The 22,320-nt window shown below is 34.9% G+C and overlaps 2 protein-coding genes across 8 annotated transcripts in view; one reads left to right on the top strand and one right to left on the bottom strand.

The window, feature by feature from the left end:
• Positions 1-11,143, top strand: part of POLQ (DNA polymerase theta) — a 157,749-nt gene extending 146,606 nt beyond the window's left edge. Inside the window, exons 32-33 of one of the 2 annotated variants that reach the window (XR_006222195.1) lie at positions 7,885-7,950; positions 10,897-11,143. The gene's annotated coding sequence lies outside the window, so the exon portion shown is untranslated. Of the gene's footprint in view, positions 1-5,129; positions 5,149-7,884; positions 7,951-10,896 lie in introns of those variants that run through there. The other variant, XM_042999132.1, reaches the window with a different exon arrangement.
• Positions 1-22,320, bottom strand: part of STXBP5L (syntaxin binding protein 5L) — a 379,743-nt gene that overhangs the window by 2,732 nt on the left and 354,691 nt on the right. For all 6 annotated transcript variants that reach the window (XM_042999139.1, XM_042999138.1, XM_042999140.1 and 3 more), the window contains 5 exons: positions 19,074-19,244; positions 16,738-16,977; positions 8,316-8,676; positions 2,971-3,136; positions 392-503 (listed from right to left, as the gene is read on the bottom strand). In XM_042999139.1, the coding sequence (XP_042855073.1) occupies positions 392-503; positions 2,971-3,136; positions 8,316-8,676; positions 16,738-16,977; positions 19,074-19,244 (1,050 nt within the window). The remainder of the gene's footprint in view (positions 1-391; positions 504-2,970; positions 3,137-8,315; positions 8,677-16,737; positions 16,978-19,073; positions 19,245-22,320) is intronic.

The raw sequence follows: 22,320 nt of genomic DNA, 5'->3' as shown, positions 1-22,320 counted from the left end.
CTGTAGCATTGATAAGCCTTGTGTTCTCTGGATAAAGAATCTGTTTCCCAACAGTGGTTTCAAGGTAGCAGATCCATAAACATTTTTTCCAGAATTCAGTAACTGAATATCTTCACCTGCCTTGTGGGTATGATCTATTTGCAAATGACATATTTATTAGCTTACTAATTATTTGTATGAATTGCATGCAGTATTTTTATTAAACTATTTCCTAATATTAAGTAACTGATTTTATTCATATTTGGTAAAAAATAATTTTCAAGATACAGAAGCAAAAAACCCTAGTCTAGAATTTGAGATCACATATTATATTAAGTTACACACACACACACACACACAGAAACAGGTCTTCTATTTTGTGATACAGCTTCATAATCAGGAGTTTACTCACAGAGCTCTTCTCTGTCAAATGTCTGTCCACTTCCGCCAAAGAGTCCCTTGAGAAAGCCTCTATTTTGAGCTTCTGGTGTCTCTATGGGAATAAACAAATCTCCTAGCATGTCCTGTATCAAATTCAAACAAAAAAGCATTAGAGTAACTAAAAATAAATTAATAATAATAATAATAATAATAATAAAACATTGTGGAATGTTAAAGCACATAATGAAAAGACAATCTGCTTTCCATATATTTTCCTGGTGATTTTTGCTTTCCTCCCAGTTTTCTCTCTGGCATTTCTTTCTCCACCTCCTCTTCCTCCCCTTCTCCTGTAATTGACATCTTTAAATTTTCATTTTTATGTCCTCTTCTCTTCTCCCCTTTAGAGTTAGAAAGCATGAGAAGCAATATATTTACCCTAGGATTAATCTCCACCTGATCAGTGACTCACAATCTGGACTGCTTTTCCTTTTTCAATTACTATAGCCTCTTTCCCGTCTGAACCCCCTTCCTGAACTAAGCATGGACTAACCTATGAAGTAGGAAGCCTTTGGGAGTATGTGGAGGAAGTTTGGATTTATTTTTATATGAAGTACAAAATTAGGAAATGATTCAAGATAAATGAGTCAAAATAGGCAGCATAGTGAGACACAGTTGTTTTCAATATCTGATGTGCTGTAGAATGACTGGAGAAATACCTTGTTAGAAATACAGGTGCTTGAGCTTCATTTCATACATACTAAATCAGAACCTACATAAATGTTCTTTGGTTATCTATATTTTTAGTGTGTTCTTCAGGTCTTTCTGAAGCAGACCAAAATTTGAGAATCATTGGTATGGAGGAAGGAACTTCAACCAAAAGTCAATAGATGTGTGACCTAATATCAGTTTGTCCATGAACTGCAGTGTGACTCTCTCTCACCTCTTCTCACCAGACCTGCACTCTTCCTCCTGGATCCCTTCTCTTTGGAAGTGGCAGCAACATTTACTTAGCCAGAAACCCAGGGATAATTATTAATCCCTTCCTTTCCCTCACTGCTATATCTAATAACCTTCCAATCCAACTGATTACACTCTTACTATTAAATCCGCGAACTTCTCTCCATTCTCACTGCTAGCTCCCTTATTTTAAGCCACTGTTATTTTTGGCCTTAATTATTAAAAAAAAACACCTCCTAATTGTTCTCTCAAATTCTTCAAAACTATATGTAACCAGAATATTAGTTTTAATAAACAAATTTGCTAAACCTTTTCCATGACTTCCTGTTCCCCTTGGGATAAATGCCAGATTCCTTAAGGAGCTTACAGGGTGCTCCAAGATCTACTTTGGAATAATTCCCCAGTACTATTCCTCCACCCTTTTCACTGTCTAACTCTGCAGTTTATTGGCAGTTTCCTGAACCTCTGGAATTTTTGCATGACACTACTCTGCCGAGAATATCATATCCTTTTCCATTCTCAGCCACCCATCCCTATAGATGACTCTTATTCATCCTTTACAACCTTGTTCTAACTAGCCCTCCTTGCTATCCCATAACCCAGGGGCCCCTGTTCCATGTCTCCTCAGCGCTGGCACAGCCACATATAGACAGTCTTTTTCTGTCAGACAGAGTGCGGTGCTTGTCTGTTGACTTATCTTCCTCCACACTAGCAGGTAGAGACTTGTATCTTAACTAGAACCTAGCCAAGTACCAGGCATATGGTAACCACTCAACAAGCATTTGCTGAATAACAATAATAGGAACATTATTATTTATTTTTAAAACATACTATATTCCAGGCACTGGGCTCAGTTCTTAATTCTCATGACAGTGCTCCAAGGCAGAGCATACAGGTCGGTTAAGCAAAATTCCCAAAGTTATACAAGTGGGCAAAATACAACTTAAATAGTTCAGAGCTTATACTTTCAACCTCTCTATTAAAATGGATGGGTTTTAGTTTTCTGTTTTGTAAAATAAAGGGGTTGAACCAATTAAATCTCTAAGATGCTCTTTTGTAACCGCTTTTAAGTTACCTAAGGTTTTGATAAGCTTTTATATTTATTTTGTTTCAAAGCTCTGCTCACTGCTATGATAAAACACAAATGCCCAATACTAACCCACAGGATATGTATTTATTTTGTATGGCTCTTAAAATTTAGACTTCTTTTTTTAAAAAGTCCATGAACTCCCTGAATTGTTCGCAAGATTTTTGTGTGCACATGCATAGTCCCCACCTTGGAGGGAGAGTTTATAATCTTACAGGGGATTCTCCATAGTAAAAAAACAAACAAACAAACAAACAAAAAAAACAACCAACAAAAAAACAAAACAACAAAAAACCCAATAAAATGACCAAACAAAAACTCAACCATTAATATGTATGATCTTTGCATATTCCCCGTCAGTCCCCCTCTTTCTTTCTTTTTTTTTTTTTCTGTGTATAACTACACCCACACTAAACTTGACAGGGTCACAATGATGAACATATATTCAAAACATCTGGGGAAGGCATATTTATTGCCTGGCCCAATAATATTTAGCTATTAGATATCTCTCTCATTCTCTTTTTACAACCATATCCAATGTGTATTCATAAATGTGCCTGACCTACCTGTAGATTATCACACATCTCTTGGCTGTATGTTAACCGCTGAATTTCAGTAGGAGAGACGAGGTATAACGCTTGGCCTTCATTGGTAAAACAAAATGTCCGTGCTATCCTCATGTCTGTCAGTGGCAAATAATTAACATCCAACATTGGGCGAAGACTAGGTAGGCTGAATGAAAAAAAGCAAATCCACATTTCATATTCACGTTGTTAGAAGCTTTCATTTCTCTGTGTAAAATGTACAGTTCCTTACATAAAAACATTTATTTTTATACCACTATTTAATGTTTGTTTCTTTTTATTCTCTTGAAGTCTCTGGTAAAAAGCTAGACTTTCACATAAAATTATATACACACAAAAAATTATGGGCCTGGTTCTTTCTCTTAATCCACACAGATACTTAGCAAATATGTTTGAAGGGTGGATTAAATGTAGTGGCCAACAATTTCAGAATACACTCTGCAGCATTTCACAGGTTCCTGCAACCAAAGGTTGCAGTCTTTGGTTATGGGAGAAACATCACCACTAGAAAGTACTTGGTCTACTGTCTCCTTTTAAGGCAAAACTCCCGAGTCTGAGGAGGTTATGCACTGATGCACTGATGCATAATCCATGGAATGGATCCAGTTCACTGTGCCTGGCCATGGAGTGGCTTTGCTCCCCATTCCTCTACTCCCTCTACACACAGGAAATAAAAATTACCTATGACTTAGGACATCTGCACTGAAGGCATGCTTAGTAAATAAACATGGTTAGGGCTGTACGGGAATGAGAATAAGTTATAAATAATAGATCAGAATTAGGCATAGCTAAATGAATACCACTCATCTCCAGTGTCTTACCAAATAGCTATAATCTTATCCTTATGTGGTAGCCCCAAATTTTGCTTAAATATTCATCAGAATGTCCCTTTGGATATGGCCACAAGAGCCAGTTTTGCAAACTACTGAAGAAACTGGTCTCATTGCTTTTAAATCACACCTCTAATACCAAAAGGATAAAAAGAGACTTGTCATTAAATCTCCAGCTTTCAAATTGTTCAACTGATTCTGGTGTGCATGATGATTTTAAATTATCCCAGATGATAAAACCAGTACCTTGAAAAAAACGTACTTATTTCTCTTATGAAAGTAGTTTGTTATTACAAGTTAAGCCCTAGAACTTTACAATATAGAATGGGATCTGAAATGTGCACAGTTGGAAAAAGCTTTCCATGAGGTTCTAGCACTATGTTGTCCGATATGGTAGCCACTAGCTACATATGGTTATTGAGCAGTTGATATGTGGTTTGCATGAACTGAGGTATTCTGTAAGTGTAAAATATGTACTGGATTTCAAAGACTTAGTATGTTATGACATTTCAAGTAATTGAGGTCTTTAGGCTGTGAGCCAAAACAAACCCGGTTAAACAGACTTCCATGCTAGAGTCTGTCAAATTAATGGGTGGCGGTGGGGAAGGGATTCCAATGGACTTTTCTGATAAGCTACATTGTTTATGTAGCATAATAAAAGTAAGCGAAGAAAACAAAAATGGTTTAATTACTTCAGGTTGGAAATGGCAAAAAGTAATTTACTTGCTAAGACCAGGAACCAAGTGCTTTTAAAGCTGAAAAAATAGATTTTTTTCTGTGCAGGGACACTTTATAAGGAAATAGTATCACGTAACTAACAATGGTTTTCACTAAAAGCCCAGTTTGAGAACACATTTATAGATAAGACTCTTGTATCCCTTTCTACTACTTTCTAGGTTTGGGTACATTAGCATGTAAGCAATCAGCTACCTGCCAACTATCAGAAAACTAGGTCTTGAGAAGAATGGACTCAGTAGAGTTAATTTCTGATAGGATCTGGAAATATCTAGGAAAATACTTAGCATGGGAAGATGATCAAAGTCAGGAGCATGCCAATTTGAAGGATTCAGTTCTTCAAGCTACATATTATATATATTACTAAAATCATCCCAAGGTAATTTCCTTCCAAATATTTTTGAGATCCTCAAGAACACATGAAGATTTTCCACTAGGACATAATTAATATTAAAGTAGCCATTACCATGTAAAGCAGTTTTTACATAGAGCAGAGGAAGACAGAGATAGCATCTTAATTCTCCTGTTGCTATGATTCCTGCTGTTTTTTAAACTCTCTATTTTTCATTTTTCAAGCAATTTCCCTCCTCATAAATGTAGATGGCAGCGCATATTTATTTAAATGGAAATTAATTTTCAGATATACTCAGTATCATTTGAGAAAACGAGACTCACTAAAATTTTGCAAAAACAAGGTAAGTAATCACTATCAAACTAAAAATTTCAATTGTGACAACAGTTTAACGTCTTTTAACTTAAAAGAAAAATTTTGAGTGACTAAATGTGAGCTTGGGGAGGAGAGGGTATGTGCGATACACATTTTTTTTTCCCTCAAAACTAAGGCATGTCTAGGAGTTAAGTCCTCATTTTCAAACAAGACTGGAATGATTTTCATGACAAATACTGAAAAATAGTTTGAGAAAGAGAAACAGAAACAGAGAAACAGACAGAACCAGAAATATCTAAGAGAATGAGTAGACAGTAAATGATTTTTTTAATTTTTTTTAAACTTTATGTAGCTACTTTTCCTTGGCTTACATGTCTCCTCTATTAAAGAAAATCTAACAATGAAAACACTCTCGAAAGCCAAGTTTTGCTCTGAACTACTTTCCTGTTCCTCATCTATCTTTTTACCACAGTTTCCTGAAAAAATAATCTATACCAGGGGTTGGCAAACATTTATTAAAGAGCCAGATAGTAAATATTGTAGGCTTTGTAGGCCATATAGTCTGTTATAACTACTCAACTCTGCCTTGTCATGCAAAAGCAGCTAGACTATATGTAAACAAATGGGTGTGGCTGTGTTCCAAAAACTATTTATGAACATTGAAATTTTAATTTCATGTACTTTTCACATATTATGAAATATTCTCTTTGATTTTTTTTAACATTTTAAAATGTAAAATCCATTCTTAGCTTGCCAGCTGTATAATATCAGATTACAGGAAGGGCAGGATAGATACGGCCTGTTGGCTGTAGTTTGTCAACTTTTGATCTATACCACTGTCTCTTTCTCCATTGAAAATTTTGTTTTTGCCTCCACTATGCTTCTAAGATTTGTTTTGCAAGGATCACTAATACCCTACTAGTTGCCAGGCCAGGCCTAGTGTTTTTTCTTCTACTCAAATTCTTTGGCCTCTCTGCTATATCTGACTACCTCTTGACGTTTTCTTGGTGGTCTTCTATTTTTGTTTGGATACTCTTCTATCCTTTTTATTTCATGAAGTTATTCTTCTCCTTTTCCTATATCTCTGATGACTTCTTCTCAATATCCTCTGCTGGATTTTGCTTTTATTCTACTACATAAATATAGAGATATCCCCAAGTTTTTGTACCCAGATCAGTCTATTTCTCCGTTCTTTTTATACTATCTTCTTTGATGATCTCATTCACTGCTGTAACTTTCACTAATGCATTTATATAGATGACTAACAGAGCTGGATCTTCCATATTTTTCTAACAGTCCAAACCTAAAATTGCTTGCCAAACTTCTGTGGGATCACTTAAAAACACCTCACATTCCAAGAATTCATTCTCAAATTTCTCATTTTCAGCTTTTCCAAATTCTCTTATTTCCTGTTTTAATGACATCGCTGCTACCCAGGTTCATTAAATATTTTCAGTTAAATTCTCTTCTAATCCTGTGATTTAATGGCCTCCATTACCTTTCACAATCAGTTTTATATTTAGCAAGTTTTCCTCAATTATCCCTCACATCTGTTTCCACCTTGCTTTCGAGATAGCTAAAACTTTAGTTCAGAAGACCATTTCAAGCTCTTCCTTTATATGTATTTCCCGATGTATAGCTAGAGCAAGTTAAATTCAGCTTTAAAAACAGTATTTCCTATTAACTGATTAATATCAAACTCATTAGCCTGCCATTACAGGTCCTCAATAATTTACCCCAATCTTTCTCTCCAGTTTACTTTCCTCCCAACATCTTGTATTTAATAACATATACCAACTATCTCATGACTTTGATTCTGAGAACTTTGTGACTAGAAGATTCAATCCTATATTTCCTCTGTTGGAATATACATGTTCATTGTGTTATCATTATTTGTGTATCTGTCTTATCTCCCCAATTTGATAGTAAGCTTTTTAAGGATTAGGACTATGTTTTTACTAATTTTTATATCTTTCATAGGCCTAGTATAATGCTTAACTGTCTCAGTGATTTTTAGAACCAGGTGATGTATTAAAATGAATGACAGTGACTTCTACATAGGTTATATTTATTAAATATTTGTTGAATTCATAAAATAACTAGGTAATTAATTTTGTGTCTCATGAATTTTATTCTAGTTTACTAACAGTATAATGAAATCTCTCAGCTGATAGCACACTAAGGTTGTCAAAGGGCATAAACTTACAGTTACAAGATTAATACCTTCTGGGGGTTTAATGTACAGCATGGTGACTCATAGTTAACAATACTGTATTGTATACTTGATTGCTAGAAGATTAGATCTTAAACTTCTCACCACACACACACACAAATGTAACTATGTGAAGTGATGGATGTGTCAACTAATGTTATTGTGGTAGTCATATATATATGTATATATATATATATATATATACACACACATACACACAGAGTGAAATTACTATTATATATATATTGTGTGTGTGTGTGTATAATCATTGTGCTGTATACCTTAAACTTACACAGTGTTATATTTCAGTTGTAGTGATGACTTTTAGTATACTGTTCAGTGCTGGTCTCACTTTTTCCTAGACTTGTAACCTGAGGTGATTTAAACTTTAATTTATTAACATATGTAAAATGGAGGATGCAAATAATACTTTGTTTTCCTATGTCCTACAGAAACCATAAGGATCAAATTAAATTCTGTATGTAAAATACTTATGTGGACTATAAAACATAGTAAAAGTAAGTTAATTTCTTTTCCTTAGAGCTTATTCATTTTTATATTTCATGACTAGCATAGTATATGGGAGATACATATGTTCAATAAATGCTTGAATTGTGTGAATGACCAGAAAAATCAGTCTTTCCTTAGATTCCTTGAAATCAATTAAAATATATGTATTTCATTCAGAATGCAAAGCATTTTTAACAAAAAAATTTAAAAAAAAAAGAGTTTCTTCAAATTGTCAAACAATAAAACATTCACAAACATAATGAAAGAATGATCTCAGTTTGCTTCTTGATTGCACATTACACATATACTTTTCAAAATTGTACCTTATTCACACTGTTGTGATTACCAGACAATTTATAAAGAAGGCAAGTACCTCATTATCATGATATGCCCATTGGCACAAAAGCATGCCAAGCAGGCACTGTTACACATGACCACCACGTCTGCTTGCAGTATAAAAGATGTCTCCGTGATGTTATGAACATAAAGACAAGTCTGAGAAGGCAGTGAGAAGACTTTGGCTTGTTTTTCTGAGCAGATTACTGTATACTGATGATCTCCTGTTTCTTGGGATGGAGAGGGGTAGTTCATGATCAGTTTCCTTCTCCAAGATTTTTCATTTTCATCTATGTTGTTTGGATCCCTCCAAACTTCATATGGCGGTTGCATTAATCCACCAGTTCGGTCCATACAGGAGAATGTTAGCACAGCTCCTTTCAGTGAGAGGAATGTGCCTATAAAAACAATTTCATATCACTGGCATGTGAAATTCTTTCTAAAACAGCTGTTATTCATGGGCAATAAATGCTTTATATTATAATTATTTATAATTTATAGTGCCACAATATTGCAGTAATATACATAAATCAGTAGATTTGCGAGTTCATCAGTTGCAATAACTTGGAATCATAGAATGTTAGATCTAAAAGGGGCCTAAGACATCAACTTGTCAAATCCTTGCATTTTATTATTTATTTACTTTTAAGATTTTATTTTTAAGTAATCTCTACACCCAATGTAAGGCTCAAACTTACCAAGATCAAGAGTCACATACACCCTACCAACTGAGCCAGCCAAGCACCCAAATCCTTTCATTTTATTAATGAGAAGATGGAGGCCCAGATTTGGGCCATGTCAGATGGCAGGTTGGTTGTTGAGCCTGGACTAGAATTCACATTTCCTAATTTCTAATCCAGTATTCTTTTGCTATACTATATAGTCTCCCTTAAAATCCTTTTTTTAAAAGCAAATTTTAGAACATTTATAATTTTCATTTATTGAAATAACTCCAACTGAAAAAACTCATGCCATCTGATTCTATTTCCTTATTTCTTAGGCTCATTTACTAGAAAACAGTTTCTCCTTCTGAAATTGAACACCTGGAATAAATTTCATGAAATTTTGACATATAGAGTTCATGCTAGGAATTTTGATTGTATTAGAAAAAAAAAAAAACTTCCTTTGGCTCTTACGCAGGCTTATGCACGTTTATATAGAAAAGAAGTTTACTCACCTGGATTCTCCAAGTTTGAATATCCATGCCAAATTATTACCTATGGGCTATTTTTACCAGTCCAGGATATTATAAACAGGATATTATAAAACTTGCTAGGCAACTTATGACAGATTGACTTTGGGACATTACCAGACTCCTGTAAGCAATGCCCAAGAGCCTTTTTTTTCCTTTGTCCTCTGACATCATGTAGAGAGAGTAAGGGGATTAACCTAGGCTAATATTGCCTCAAAAGTGTACATATGACAGACACTTGTAAAAGGAAGGATAATAAATAAAAATACATTCCATTTAAAGTACTTTATAACTTAAAGTGCTTAATCAAATTTAAAATAACGTGTTTAGATGATTTAACATCCCAGTTGTGTTTTAAAATCCACTTTAAAAAGAAGAATCTTGCAAATGTCCTACAAGGGAACTGAAGAAGTTAGGAGAGCAGGGTTTGGGCACTTCATCAAGGAATAAAAGAACAGCTCTCCCAGTGTTCCGGAAGCGGGGTGGGTGGGAGGGGCGGGGGGGATTTCCAAAGCTATGACAAGTGATTTAATTAGAATTCATCTAGGATTCATTCTTCTATAAAGCCACATTTCCTTAATTACCTGTCATGGGATAACTCTTCTAATTATAAATATCTTAGCACCCTCAATTTAGAGATACCCTAAGGTAGGTTAAAAAGATAAGAAATCTACATTTTGGAAGCCATTTTACTTATACCTGATGCTTACAAACTGTCAGCATCAAAATCACAATTTCTCAATAATCTGCCCTTGCCAAAACAGCTGCTTTGTCTCCTAATTTGTGATAAAAAAAATGCTTTGATTATATTCTGTCCATTAGGTTTATACAGGGTTTAAGTTTTTTCAAATATGTATTATTAATCTTTATGACTTGCCATTAATCTTTCCTAACTTAAAAAAAAAAAAAAACTTAAGTCCAAATTGTAAGCCACTACTATTTCAGAAATACACTTCATTGCAAAGTAAGCTTAAATTTAAGGTCCTGTATAATAAGATCTTCACAGTTCAGTCTATGGTAAATAATTCACCACACAAGTAATTAGGACTTTCCTCTTGAAGGAGGTCTCACTGGCTGGAAGTATACCTTACTCCAGCTTTCCACAATGGCAGCCTACCCTACTACAACCTTCACTTATATTTATTGAGGACTTACTATGTGTTCTAGGTTCTGTTTTAGGGAATATAATAGTGAATAAAACAGAGATAAATCTCTACTTTCCTAGAGTTTATTTTAGATGATAGAGATAGACCATATATGATAACTAAGTATATATATGAGATATTAGACACTGATAAATACTAAGGAAAAAAATAAAGCAGGAAAGGAGATAAGAACTCTAGGGGAAAGGTATGATTAAATTTTAATAGAGTAGAAGGTGTTACGGACTAAATGTTTCTACCTCTCCCCTCTCTCAAATTCTTAGGTTGAAGACTTAACCCCCAGTGTGGATGTACTTGGAGATGGGGCCTCTAAGGTTAAATGAGGCCATAGGGTAGGGCCATGATCTGATAGAATTAGTGTCCTTAAAACAAGAGACACCAAAGCTTGTTCACTCTTTCTGGACACAGAAGAAACACTATGAGAACACAGTGTACAGGCAGCTCTCTACAACTCGAAGAGAGAGCTCTCACCAGATACCAACACTGCTGGGACACTGGTTTGGGATTTTCAGTCTGCAGAAGTGTGAGAAAATAAATTTCTGTTATTTAAGCCACCCTCTCTGTGGTATTTTGTTATGGTGTCTTGAGCAGACTAATATAGAAGAGAAGGCTTCTTTGCTTCATACTGTGAGAATCAGGACTCAGGAAACCAGCACAAAATGCTGATATACTGACTACTGGTCAGATATCTGATTATCTTTCATCTCTGAACCAGGAGTCTTTTATCTTCTATCAACATTCATAAAACTGGAAACCTAATTTTATCAGCTTGCAAATAAAGTAAAATCTCAAACTCTTTTCAGATCTTGACTTTCTAGAGCAGCAAAGGGCAGACTTAGAGATGATGAGATCAGAGAGATCAGAGATGGATCTAGGTTATAAAGCGTCTTGTAGAACACAGTAAAGACTCAGACTTTTACTTGGTATAAGGAAGATTCTGAGAATAGAGTGATGTAATCTAATTTTCATTTAACATGATCACTCTTTCTGCTGGCCATATTCCAAAGGGAGAACAGTTAAGAGGTTACTACAATAAATCAAGGCAAGGAAAGGATAAAAGTTTCTTCCAATCAGGTGGTAACAATAGAAGTGGTAAGCAATGGTCAGAATCTGAGGATACTATAAAAGTCAAGCCAACTGAATTTGCTAATAAATTAGATTCAGAGTGTGAAAGAAACAGTGGTCCAGGATGATTCTAATGTTAGTGACGAGAGAAATTGGAAGGATGGAATTGTCATGAACAGATGTGGTAATGAATATGGGAGAAAGGAAAGGAAACCAGGAACTCGATTTTGGACATGTAAGTTTGAGACGATTAATCCAAGTGGATGTCAAGTAACTGGATATCTATGTCAGAAATTTGGAGACAATTCCAGACTATAAATAAAAAATATATAACCCATTAAATTTTCAATGGCATTTAAAGTCATGAGGCAGGTTTAAAGTCATTTTGTCCTCAAATGTAAATAGAAAACAGAAAAGGTTTGAGTCCGTCTTTGGGCATTCTTATGTTTTAAGTCTAGTGAAATGAGGAGGAACCAGTAAAGTGGACTGAGAAGGAATGGCTACAAAGGTAGGAGGAAAAGTAGGCAAATATACTGTTCTGGAATCCAAGTGAAGTGTTTTTAAGGTAGGGACAACGGTAAACTTGGTAATATGTTGCTGATATGTCAAGTAATACATGGCCTGACAACTGACCATTGGATTGAGCCATGAGGTCAGTGGTGACCAGACAAAGGTTTTTATTGATTGGTATGGGAGAAAGCTTGTTTAGAATGGAGCCTAGAGAGAATGAAAGAATAAAATTGGAAATCGTGAATATAACAAAAACATTTCAAAGATTTTGCATTAAAGAAAAAGAAATGAAATGGAGCATTATAGAGGGATAGATTCAAGACAGAGTGTCTCTCTTTTATTTACTCATTTACTCACTTACTTTTAGATTTTAAGTAATCTCTACACCCACTGTGGGGCTCAAACTCACAACCCCAAGATCAAGAGTTGCATGCTGTACCGACTGAGCCAGCCAAGCACCCCAAGTTCTTCTCCTTTAATGGGAGAAAGAACAGCATGTTTATTTGCTGATCTAGCAGAAAGATAAGTATTTATTATCACTATAATTACACAATTAGGTATAAATGAAAATATAATTATATAAAGGAAACAGGAAAAGTTGCTGGATTGACTTTGAGTATACAAGTAGAGAAGTTGGCCAAGTTGGGAGCTTACACAGTTTAGTCATAATAACAGGAGAGAATACAGAGACCACGGAGATATAAGCAGACAGGTTGGTAGATGTGGTGTTTGAAGTTATCTGCTTGTTTCAATTTTCTCAGTACAAAAGGACACATGGTCATTAGCTGACATTGAAAATAGTGGAGGAGGTATTTGAGGTTTGAGGAGAGTGGAGAAAATATATGATTGTTTGAGAGTGTGGAAGAGAGGATATTACCCAGCAGCATAGGAACCTACTTGAAGTTATTGGTGATTTATTTCAAAATGAGACTATTTATTGTGGTTATGTTTTTCTCCAGCCATGGTCAGCTGCACAGGCATATAAATAAGCAGGGAGAAATAAATTTAACCAGGATTGTAATTAAGCTGAATTTGCATGTGTGATATTGTGATTTATAATAAACATTTATTTTGGTCTTTATTCTGTATCTGGCACTGAGCTGCTAAAACCTTTGGAATTTCCTCAAGGAGGAGAAAAACACAGGTGTCTTTTATTATGTTAATGAGGTGACTTTTGGATCTTACCCAAGGATAGGGGCTGGTTGCCAGAGGAACCAGCTGTGTTTAGAGGGTTGGTACCTTTAGTCCCATCCCTTCCCAATCTCCGGAGAGGAGGGGCCTGGAGATTGAATTCAACCAATGATCAATGATTTAGTCAATCATGCCTAAGTAATGAAGCCTCCATAAAAACCCAAAAGGAAGGGCTTTGAAGAGCTTCCGGGTTTGTGAACAGGTGTTAGTGCAGGGAGACTGACGCTCCTGGAGAGGGTATGGAAACTCTGTGTTCTTTTCCACATACCTTACCCACGCATCTCTTCCACGTGGATGTTCATCTGTATCCTTTCATAATAAACTGGTAAATGGTAAGTAAACAGTTTTCCTGAGTTCTGTAAGCCACTCTAACAAATTAATTGAATGAACCCAAAGAGGGGGTTGTGGGAACCTCAGATTTATAGCCAATGTGTCAGAAGCACAGGTGACAAACTAGACTGGTGATTGGCATCTAAAGGAAGGAGAGGGAGCAGTTTTGTGGGAATGAGTTCTTAACCTGTGGAATCTGACAATTATCTCCAGATAGTGTCAGGATTGAGTTAAACTGTGGGACACTCAGCTGGTGTTGCAAAGACCTGCTTCTTATGGGGAAAAACCTCTCCACATGTGGTGTCAGAAGTGTTGTGAGTGTGGAAGCAGTTTGAAAGAGGCACACAGAAGAAACACACAGAAGGAGGAAGCACTGTGTTTTTCCCTGCACAGGCGTAAAGAATTGTAGATTTTTCCATCCTAGCCTATGTAAAGTGGCATTTGTAGAATCAGCATCACCTGGAAGCTTGTTAAAAATGCAAATCCTCAGACCCCACCCCGGACCTGTTTAATTAGAAACTCTGAGGGTGGGGACCAATAATCTGTGTTGTAACAAACCTTCCAAGTGATTCTGATACAGACTAAGGCATAACTACAGGGAATGGATAACCTTAAAGTGCTTTTCCACTCTAAAATTCAATGATTGAGTACAGTTCAAATTTCCATATCATTGAATAGAATTTGCTGTCAAGACAACCACAGTAAATTAAAGTGAAAAGATTCCTTAAAGAGTTGGCTTTTCTTTATTGAGAGGTTTTTGATTACTGATTCAATCTCCTTAGTAGTTATAGATCTGTTCAGACTTTTTATTTCTTTATGATTCAGTCTTGGTGTGTTATATGTTTCCAGGAATTTATCCATTTCTTTTAGGTTGTCCGGTTTATTTGCATATAATTGTTCATAGTAGTCTCTTATGATCTTCTAATTAGGCTTTCTCTCTTTTCCATGGTTATTTGTAAAACACATTGGAAACCAGCTTCATAGTTTTCTCTATTGTATACCTCTTTTTTAAAAAAATACTTTTTTTTAGAGCACTTGTAGGTTTACAGAAAATTGAGCAAGTAGTACAGAGAGCTCCCATATGACCCCTTTGTCCTTTATTAACATCTTGTATTAATGTGGTACATTTGTTACAATTGGTGAGCTGGTATTGATATTAACTAAAGTCTGGAAGGAACAGGAGAATAATGACATAGAAAATTGGAGAAGACAGGTTCCCATTATATATCTTTAACTAAATGAGGAAAAGCTTTGCAACTACTTACTAACTAGATACCACATTATTAAGTTAAATCTATACTTATTTTGTAATTTGCCATCATTTTTAGTCTATGTCTGTTTGCTAAGAATGCTAAAGGACTTCCCTACAATATTGAGAGATTTGTTAAGTCAGTTCCAGAGAATGTTTATTTCTAAGCTTGTGAAATAGAAAACCACATTTTTTAGAATATCTCTTAAAAAACTGTCTTTCACTTATGGTTGTAAACTTTTGTACACAAGAGATAAATTTTCACCTTTAAACTTGTGAGGAATGCCTGGCACATATTAGGTGTCCAATATGTATAACGATTTATTGAGTTAAATAGTGGATTGAATTAATGTTTAATAATTCATTGTGACCTCACTAATCTGGCTTTAACTCAACCAATATAAGAGAATTGTGCATATTTCCTTAAAATAAGGAATGTAGTAAAAGATGTTTTCTCATCGTGAAATATGTTTACAATTAAAATACAGTGATCCTAGCAGATTAACTTTTAAAATACAATGCATTTTATGGGCTGAATTGTGTCTCCACCAAATTCATGTGTTGAAGGCCTAGAACCCAGTACCTCAGAAGGTACAACCTTTAAAGAAGCGATTAAGAGGAAGTTGTTAGGGTGGCCCCTAATACAAACTGGTGTCTGTCTAAGAAAAAGTTAGCATACACAGGGAGACACTAGGGGTACATGCACACTGAAGGACAGCCATGTGAACACATGGCACCTTTGGTGATCTGCAAGCCAATGAGAGAGGCCTCAGAAGAAACCAAATCTGTTGACTCCTTAATCTTGGCCCTCTAGTCCCCAGAAGTGTGAGAAGATCAACTTCTGTTATTTAACACATACACATACACATACACATAAATACGTTTATCTAAATTTGCCACACTAGTAGAGAGCTGACTATTCCACCTACATTAAGTAAATATCTATAAGAATTTAGTACACCAGTTAACAAAGAAAACAAAACTCTCTAACATGGCATACCACATATATTTATTCTTTTAAAATAAAATTCCTTATCCTATATATTAATAAAATTCCTTTTTTATTTTTTTACCTAAAAACTGTCTGAAAAACATTTCTTATCCATAGGAAATACAAAGCAAAAGTTATTGAGAACAAAATTTTAAATGTTCAAAGGAATTGCGTGAGGAATCACATTCATCTCTTTGAAAAGAAAAAAAAGATAATTCAAGTAGGAAGAAGATACTTTGCTTTAAGAAGAACATATGCTTTAGCAACAGTACTCATAACTTAGGTCAAATTTTTCAGGCACTAGGATAAAAAGGAAAGAAATTGTGTGGTATGCTTTTGAAACAAGATGGAAAGTTTACTGAAGATTTTCGAAAGCTATGTAGTGCTTCTAGCTTAATTGTTCTGAATTTGTCAGGGATGATATAGGCTCTGCTCTGGCCTAGAACTTTGGAGAAATACTTCATTAAATACTTTAACTTTTGCATTAAGGTTTTCCTTAGTGCTTTTCAGAAACTTTTTCCCCAAGGCATTGTTTAGGTGGACAGTTATACAGTTTACTACCATAGAAATGATTATACTATTTTATCCTAATGAATGGTAAGTTGCTATATGACAAATGTTGGGATAGTATATGATTTATGAAATTCTCAATAGTTTCCAACATACAGAATACTTATAGTCTTCCAGATCAATACAAATTAATGTTATACATTATCTTATGTCAAAATGTGAAAAATAGCAATTAAGGAATAAAACAAGAACTCTTACCACTTGGAAATACCATGACTGGTTCTGTAAATCTTTGCTCATCTGCTGAAGGTAGGTTCAGGGAGATGATTAACACCATTCCCAGACTAGTTCCAACAAACAAACAAGGGGAGACTGTAGAGTCATTTTTCCGAGCAAAAGACTCCATGAAGTATAGTGCTGTAATTGCTTCTTTAGAATCTTTGTCAATACTGGAGATGCTCGAACTTCTAGAACGATTATAGGAATTCTCTCGGCTTTCTATGGATGTTTAGAAAAACAAAAATTAAGTTAGTGTATTTCTATAAGAAGTAAAGTCAGACTTCATACATGAAAAACAAAATTATGAGAGGGAAGTAAAATTTGGTTCCTTGTTAACTGATCTGGAAGACAGCTTGTCCAATTCACCAGCTTATTTTCATAATGAAGAGACTGAAGTCCAGAAGTATAAATCATAAACTTAGGCAGAGCTGGGACCAGAACTTGGGACTCCAGAGTTCCAGGTCACCATGTTTTTTCCCCTACATTACCTCCTCTATTAGTTGAAATTTTCTAATCTGGGGAAAAAATATTTAGTCTAAGTAGTAAAGGTTACAAGAATTTCTGGTACCATTTTAATTATGCTTCTGTATCTCAATTATTGAAAATATTCCTAATGATTTCTTGGCAATTCCCTCTTACGGACAAAATTATGACTACTTACCTGAAAGGTCACAAATGTTCTGTGGTGAATACATGTCCCTAACTAACACAATTTTTGGTTTTGCTATATTTGGAGTAACTATAGTTGTAAAAATTGGAGTATTTACCAAGGCCAAAGAACAAATGTCGTATCCCTGAACTACTTTCAGTTTACCTACCTTGAATCCAAATCCAGTTGTAACTTTTCCTAGGACCAGATCAGAAGCTATAGACCGTGCCATCTCATTGTTAATGGTAATCTTTCTGAGGGGGCTTCAGCCCACCTACAGGAAGCAGGATAGTTGCAAGTTTTCCTGCTCATCAACACTCATACATGTGCACACTCCAACAAGCATAAACTCATCCTCAGTTAAAGGAATTCGAGGCAGGTTTTGTTCTTATAATTGCTCTGGAATACAAGTTCCTCATATTCCTTTTTTTCTACATATTCACTCCTTCCTTTATAGGTACAAGTGTGACTCATTTTTATAAAAAGAGTTAAATATAAGTTCCTTAGATTATCCTTTTTCTAGAAAGACAAATATAGTATTCCTAATTTCCCCCTTATATCCCTCAGCAAGTTTGTAAAAATAATTATTCGTAATAGAATTTAGAGATGAGAGGGAGCTTGGATATAATCTATATAACTTTATAGATTTAGAGACCGAGATATAGAGTTAAGCAATTTCCCCAGAATCCAGTACAAATTAGAGGCAGAAATGTCTGAAAGTCAAAATTCTCAACTCTCAAGCCAGTGATTAAGAGTGCTATTTCTATAACCTTTACATTTTGCTTTTATTATACAAATCCTAGCTAAAATGCTTTCAAAGTTTTTTCATTCATAGTGCATCAACATTCAAGGTTGTTACTCACAGACACCTATGAGAGAGATAAATTCATTATTTGCATGTCAATGAACCAGATTTAGTATGGTATAATTAAAATAGTTTTTAAATTAAAATTTTTGAATAATAATATCTGTCATTACTATCAAATTTATTGAGGGGTGGTAAATGGGGAATTACTTTATAGACTAGAATTACCATAGAAAATCTTCCTAAGATTATTTTTTCCATATCTTTCCCTAAAGTTGTCAGCAAGACAGTAGCCACTAAGTTAGAAGATTCCTTTTTTCCTCCCTGTCTAAAACTTTCTGGCCTTCTAGCTCTTATACTTTAATCCCTGCTCCAATACTCATTCCACTAATAAGCACTTAATCGTTTAAAAAACATATGAAGATGAAGATTGCAAACTTAAGAACTTAAGATCTTGCCTTTTTCTTGGTCACATTCACTTGACAGTTGAGGAAATTAGGGTTGCAAGACATTAAATAACTACAGATAGAGACACTAAAAGCTCACCATTGAGATGGAAGGAAACTCTGTTGCTGGGGGTCTTGAGAACAAATTAAAGCATAGGTCTCCCTTTGTACAAGAGAAGGTGTCTACCAATAAGCAGAGCCATCCTGGTTTTAGAGATGAAGAAGGAGGTGTAACGAGGAATGGATTTGGAATCATGGCCACAGTTTGACCAATCTCTCAGTTACTCATTGCTGAGAGCTGACTATAGTTTTAAATATCTTTTACATGTAATTTACATCCCTTGTCCTCTAGCTCCCATTATTATGGTATATCAAATTTTAATTGTATCCACAAAAATTTGTATGTTTAACTCACCTTCTGCTGTGACTGGTAAAGAAATTTCCATGCAAGCAGCTGATTGTGCTTTCCGAAATGGTGGTCTTCCAGGACCCCAGCGATTTACTTTTGAAACATCAGCACTAGACAGACGTTTTCCAGAACTGCAACTCTGAGAGGTTGGACTTGTGCAGTGTCCGTTTACATGATCTGTACCAGGAGGAAGAAGGCAGCATAAATACCATAATTAAATCTTCATATATAAAGGAATCTGAATGTGTAGATTAGTAAATGAAGAGTGATAATTCATTTTTTTCAAAACATACAAAGATGGCTAAGTCCTCACTATTTTAAGAGTTAGTCACATTTTCAGTAGTTAGCCAAAAACTTCATACGATTTTTATTAAACATAAGTTCATTTTTAATATTTGACTGTTAACATAGTTTAAAATTTATTGTCTCCATTAAGTATTTTATCATTTAATGGCAGTACAAAATAGGTTATAGTATTCAACTTTCTTTTGCATAATTTAAATATGCACCTATTTATATAAGTTTTGGAAGCAACTCAAGTGCTTGGAGTTTAAAATATAGAATGGAAGTATCTTACTGTGCAGTTGAAAATGGTACTTAAGAATAATGACTCTTAAGCCAGACTGCCTGGGCTCAAATCCTAATTCTACCATTTACAAAATATACAAATTATTGTAGTCCTCCATACTTTAATCTCCTTTTCTGTAAGTTGGGAATATTATCTACTTCACGGATATTTTGCGATAATTCATGTCACATGCCAGAACACTTCTTAGTATATGGTAAATTCTGAACAAAAATTATTATTGTCATTCTCATTCCAGACAAATAGTACTATTTACTTAGAGCTCATGAGTTTAGCTCCATTGTGACAGAACTTAAAAACCTGTAAATAATAGCACTAAAAATAGGTCTTATTTTTTCAATCCTGATATATAATATTTGAAACATCATCTCATAGTTCTGCAATATTCAGAATACATTTTAAAATGTGCTTTGGACATTTAAAGGATAATAGAGTTAAATGGAGAAGAATCATGTTTAATGTCCATGTGGTACTAAGTGTCCACTCCATTATAGCTTTTCTGTATTGTAGAATTTGAAAAGTGTCCATTTTCTGGATATCCTTGAACTAGTGCAAGCATGACAATTAGGTCTTACCATTTATATACATTAGTGTTTCTTTTACTATTTTCAAAAAGGAGAGTTAACATTTATCAAATATTTAAATGCCAGACACTATATAAACATTACCCATTTAATTTTTTTGAGGGGGGGGCGTGAAAAATGGGAGAGGCGGAGAGAGAATCTTAAGCAGGCTCCATGCCCAGTGATTGTGACACAATGACCTGAGCAGAAATCAAGAGTTGGCTGCTTAACTGACTGAGCCACCCAGGTGCCCTAACGCTACCCATTTAAGGTTAATAACAGCCCTACAGGGTAGATCCTTTATTATCCTGATTTTGCAGCTGAGGAAACTGAAGCTCAGAAAAAAGGGTTTGGATACTTTGGAAAAGTATCTAATAATATATAAATAGTATTCATGGGGGCAGAATTTGGATCCAGATTTTCTCACTTACTGTGTATATACTTAAAAACTGGGCCACAGGGCCACTTTAAAATATTTTGGTAAGGGATAGTTTTGAAGACACATATAGTAGGGTTTAGGAGCAGCCCGTGTAATGCGTATTGAGATCCAAGTCTTTTGGGGCCAGTCATCTTCCGTATTAACACAGATTTCAGAAATCCCAGATCTCCCAGATGGAAAGACAGAAATATCCCTTGATGAGTTAGCCGTAGGGAAGCTGAAGTCAAGAGCTCTACCCCTCCTGCACTATCAAATGTAGTCTTATAAACAGCAAAAATACTGAGAGCAACTTCTGGCACTAACAACATCTGACACAACACTGGCACTAACTAGAATGAATTAAAAAGGACAACTTTGGGGGTATAAATTGCAAAAATAAGCCATACATCTGTTGGAAAGAGTTGCCCCTTCCTCAGACATGATGTGTTGGTTGGAGGAAAAGTTGCTTTGTTAATTGACTTAATGTTGGTTCGCTTGATTAATTTGTTTTAGCAGGAAAGGAATTTATTAAAGGATATTAAGAAGTTCGGAAGCTCAGAGAGAAACTATGAGGTGTACTCAGAAGCTTGCAGCCCCAAACAATGTCCAACCACACAGGAGTTAATGTTTTACTTAAAAAAAAAAAAAAAAAAAAAAATCAGTGACTCAGCATTGACGATTCTGGAGCTACATGCTAGGAGCTGTGCTATTGCTGGCCTGGTTCAGCAGGACATCTCTGCCATCATAATCCCAAAACTAAGGTTTATGTCATTTTTAATTTGTCTTTATTTTAGTGTTTTTTGACTGTCAACATTCTCTACTTTTTTGCTGACTTTTTTTTTTGAGGTTTTTAAGCTCTTATTTTTAGAATATTTTTTCTGAAGAATTTTAAGCTGAAAACCTGGATGAACAGAATCTTAGTCTTCCCCTTGATGAGCTTAATTTTTATCTCCAGTTTTAATTTGATTCTTCTATAGCAAAATTTTCATGGCTATATTTTTGTTGTCAAAGTTTAAAATGCTTTGAATGAGCAAAGGTTTATATGCCTTGAGTTTAATGGTTAGTCTCTGAAATGCAAAGTTTCAAAGAGCTTCTTCCTCTTTATTTCTCAATAATTAACCATTTGTTTTTTAAAGTTTAACTTATAATTTGTTCATTTAAGTGGATGTTTAAAACTAACTTTACAGTTTTAGGGAAAATAATTTCTTACTGAAACCATTGCCTTAGGCTTTGTCGGTGATGAATAGAATGCTTTAACTTGAAATAACTATTATTAAAATGTCAGCTTCATTGAGGTAAAACTGACATATAAAATTGTAACATTTAAAGTATACATCAAGGGGTGTCTGGGTGGCTCTTTTGGTTAAGCATCTGACTTTGGCTCAGGTCATGATCTCACAGTTCATGAGTTCGAGCCTCGTGTCAGGCTCTGTGCTGACAGCTCAGAGACTGGAGCCTGCTTTGGATTCTGTGTCTCCTCTTCTCTCTGCCCCTCCCCCACTCACACTCTGTCTTTCTCTCTCTCTCAAAAGTAGACATTAAAAAAATAATAAATTGTACATCATTATCTGATATATATACAAACTGGGAATGTATTCCCACTATCTAATTAACATGCCCATCACTTTATTTATTTTTTGTGGAACATTAAGTTCTCCCTTAGCAAATTTCAATTATACATTACTG

Source organism: Panthera tigris, chromosome C2 (assembly GCF_018350195.1).
Source record: "Panthera tigris isolate Pti1 chromosome C2, P.tigris_Pti1_mat1.1, whole genome shotgun sequence".
NCBI lineage: Eukaryota > Metazoa > Chordata > Mammalia > Carnivora > Felidae > Panthera > Panthera tigris.
This window is presented reverse-complemented; position numbering and strand designations above follow the sequence as displayed.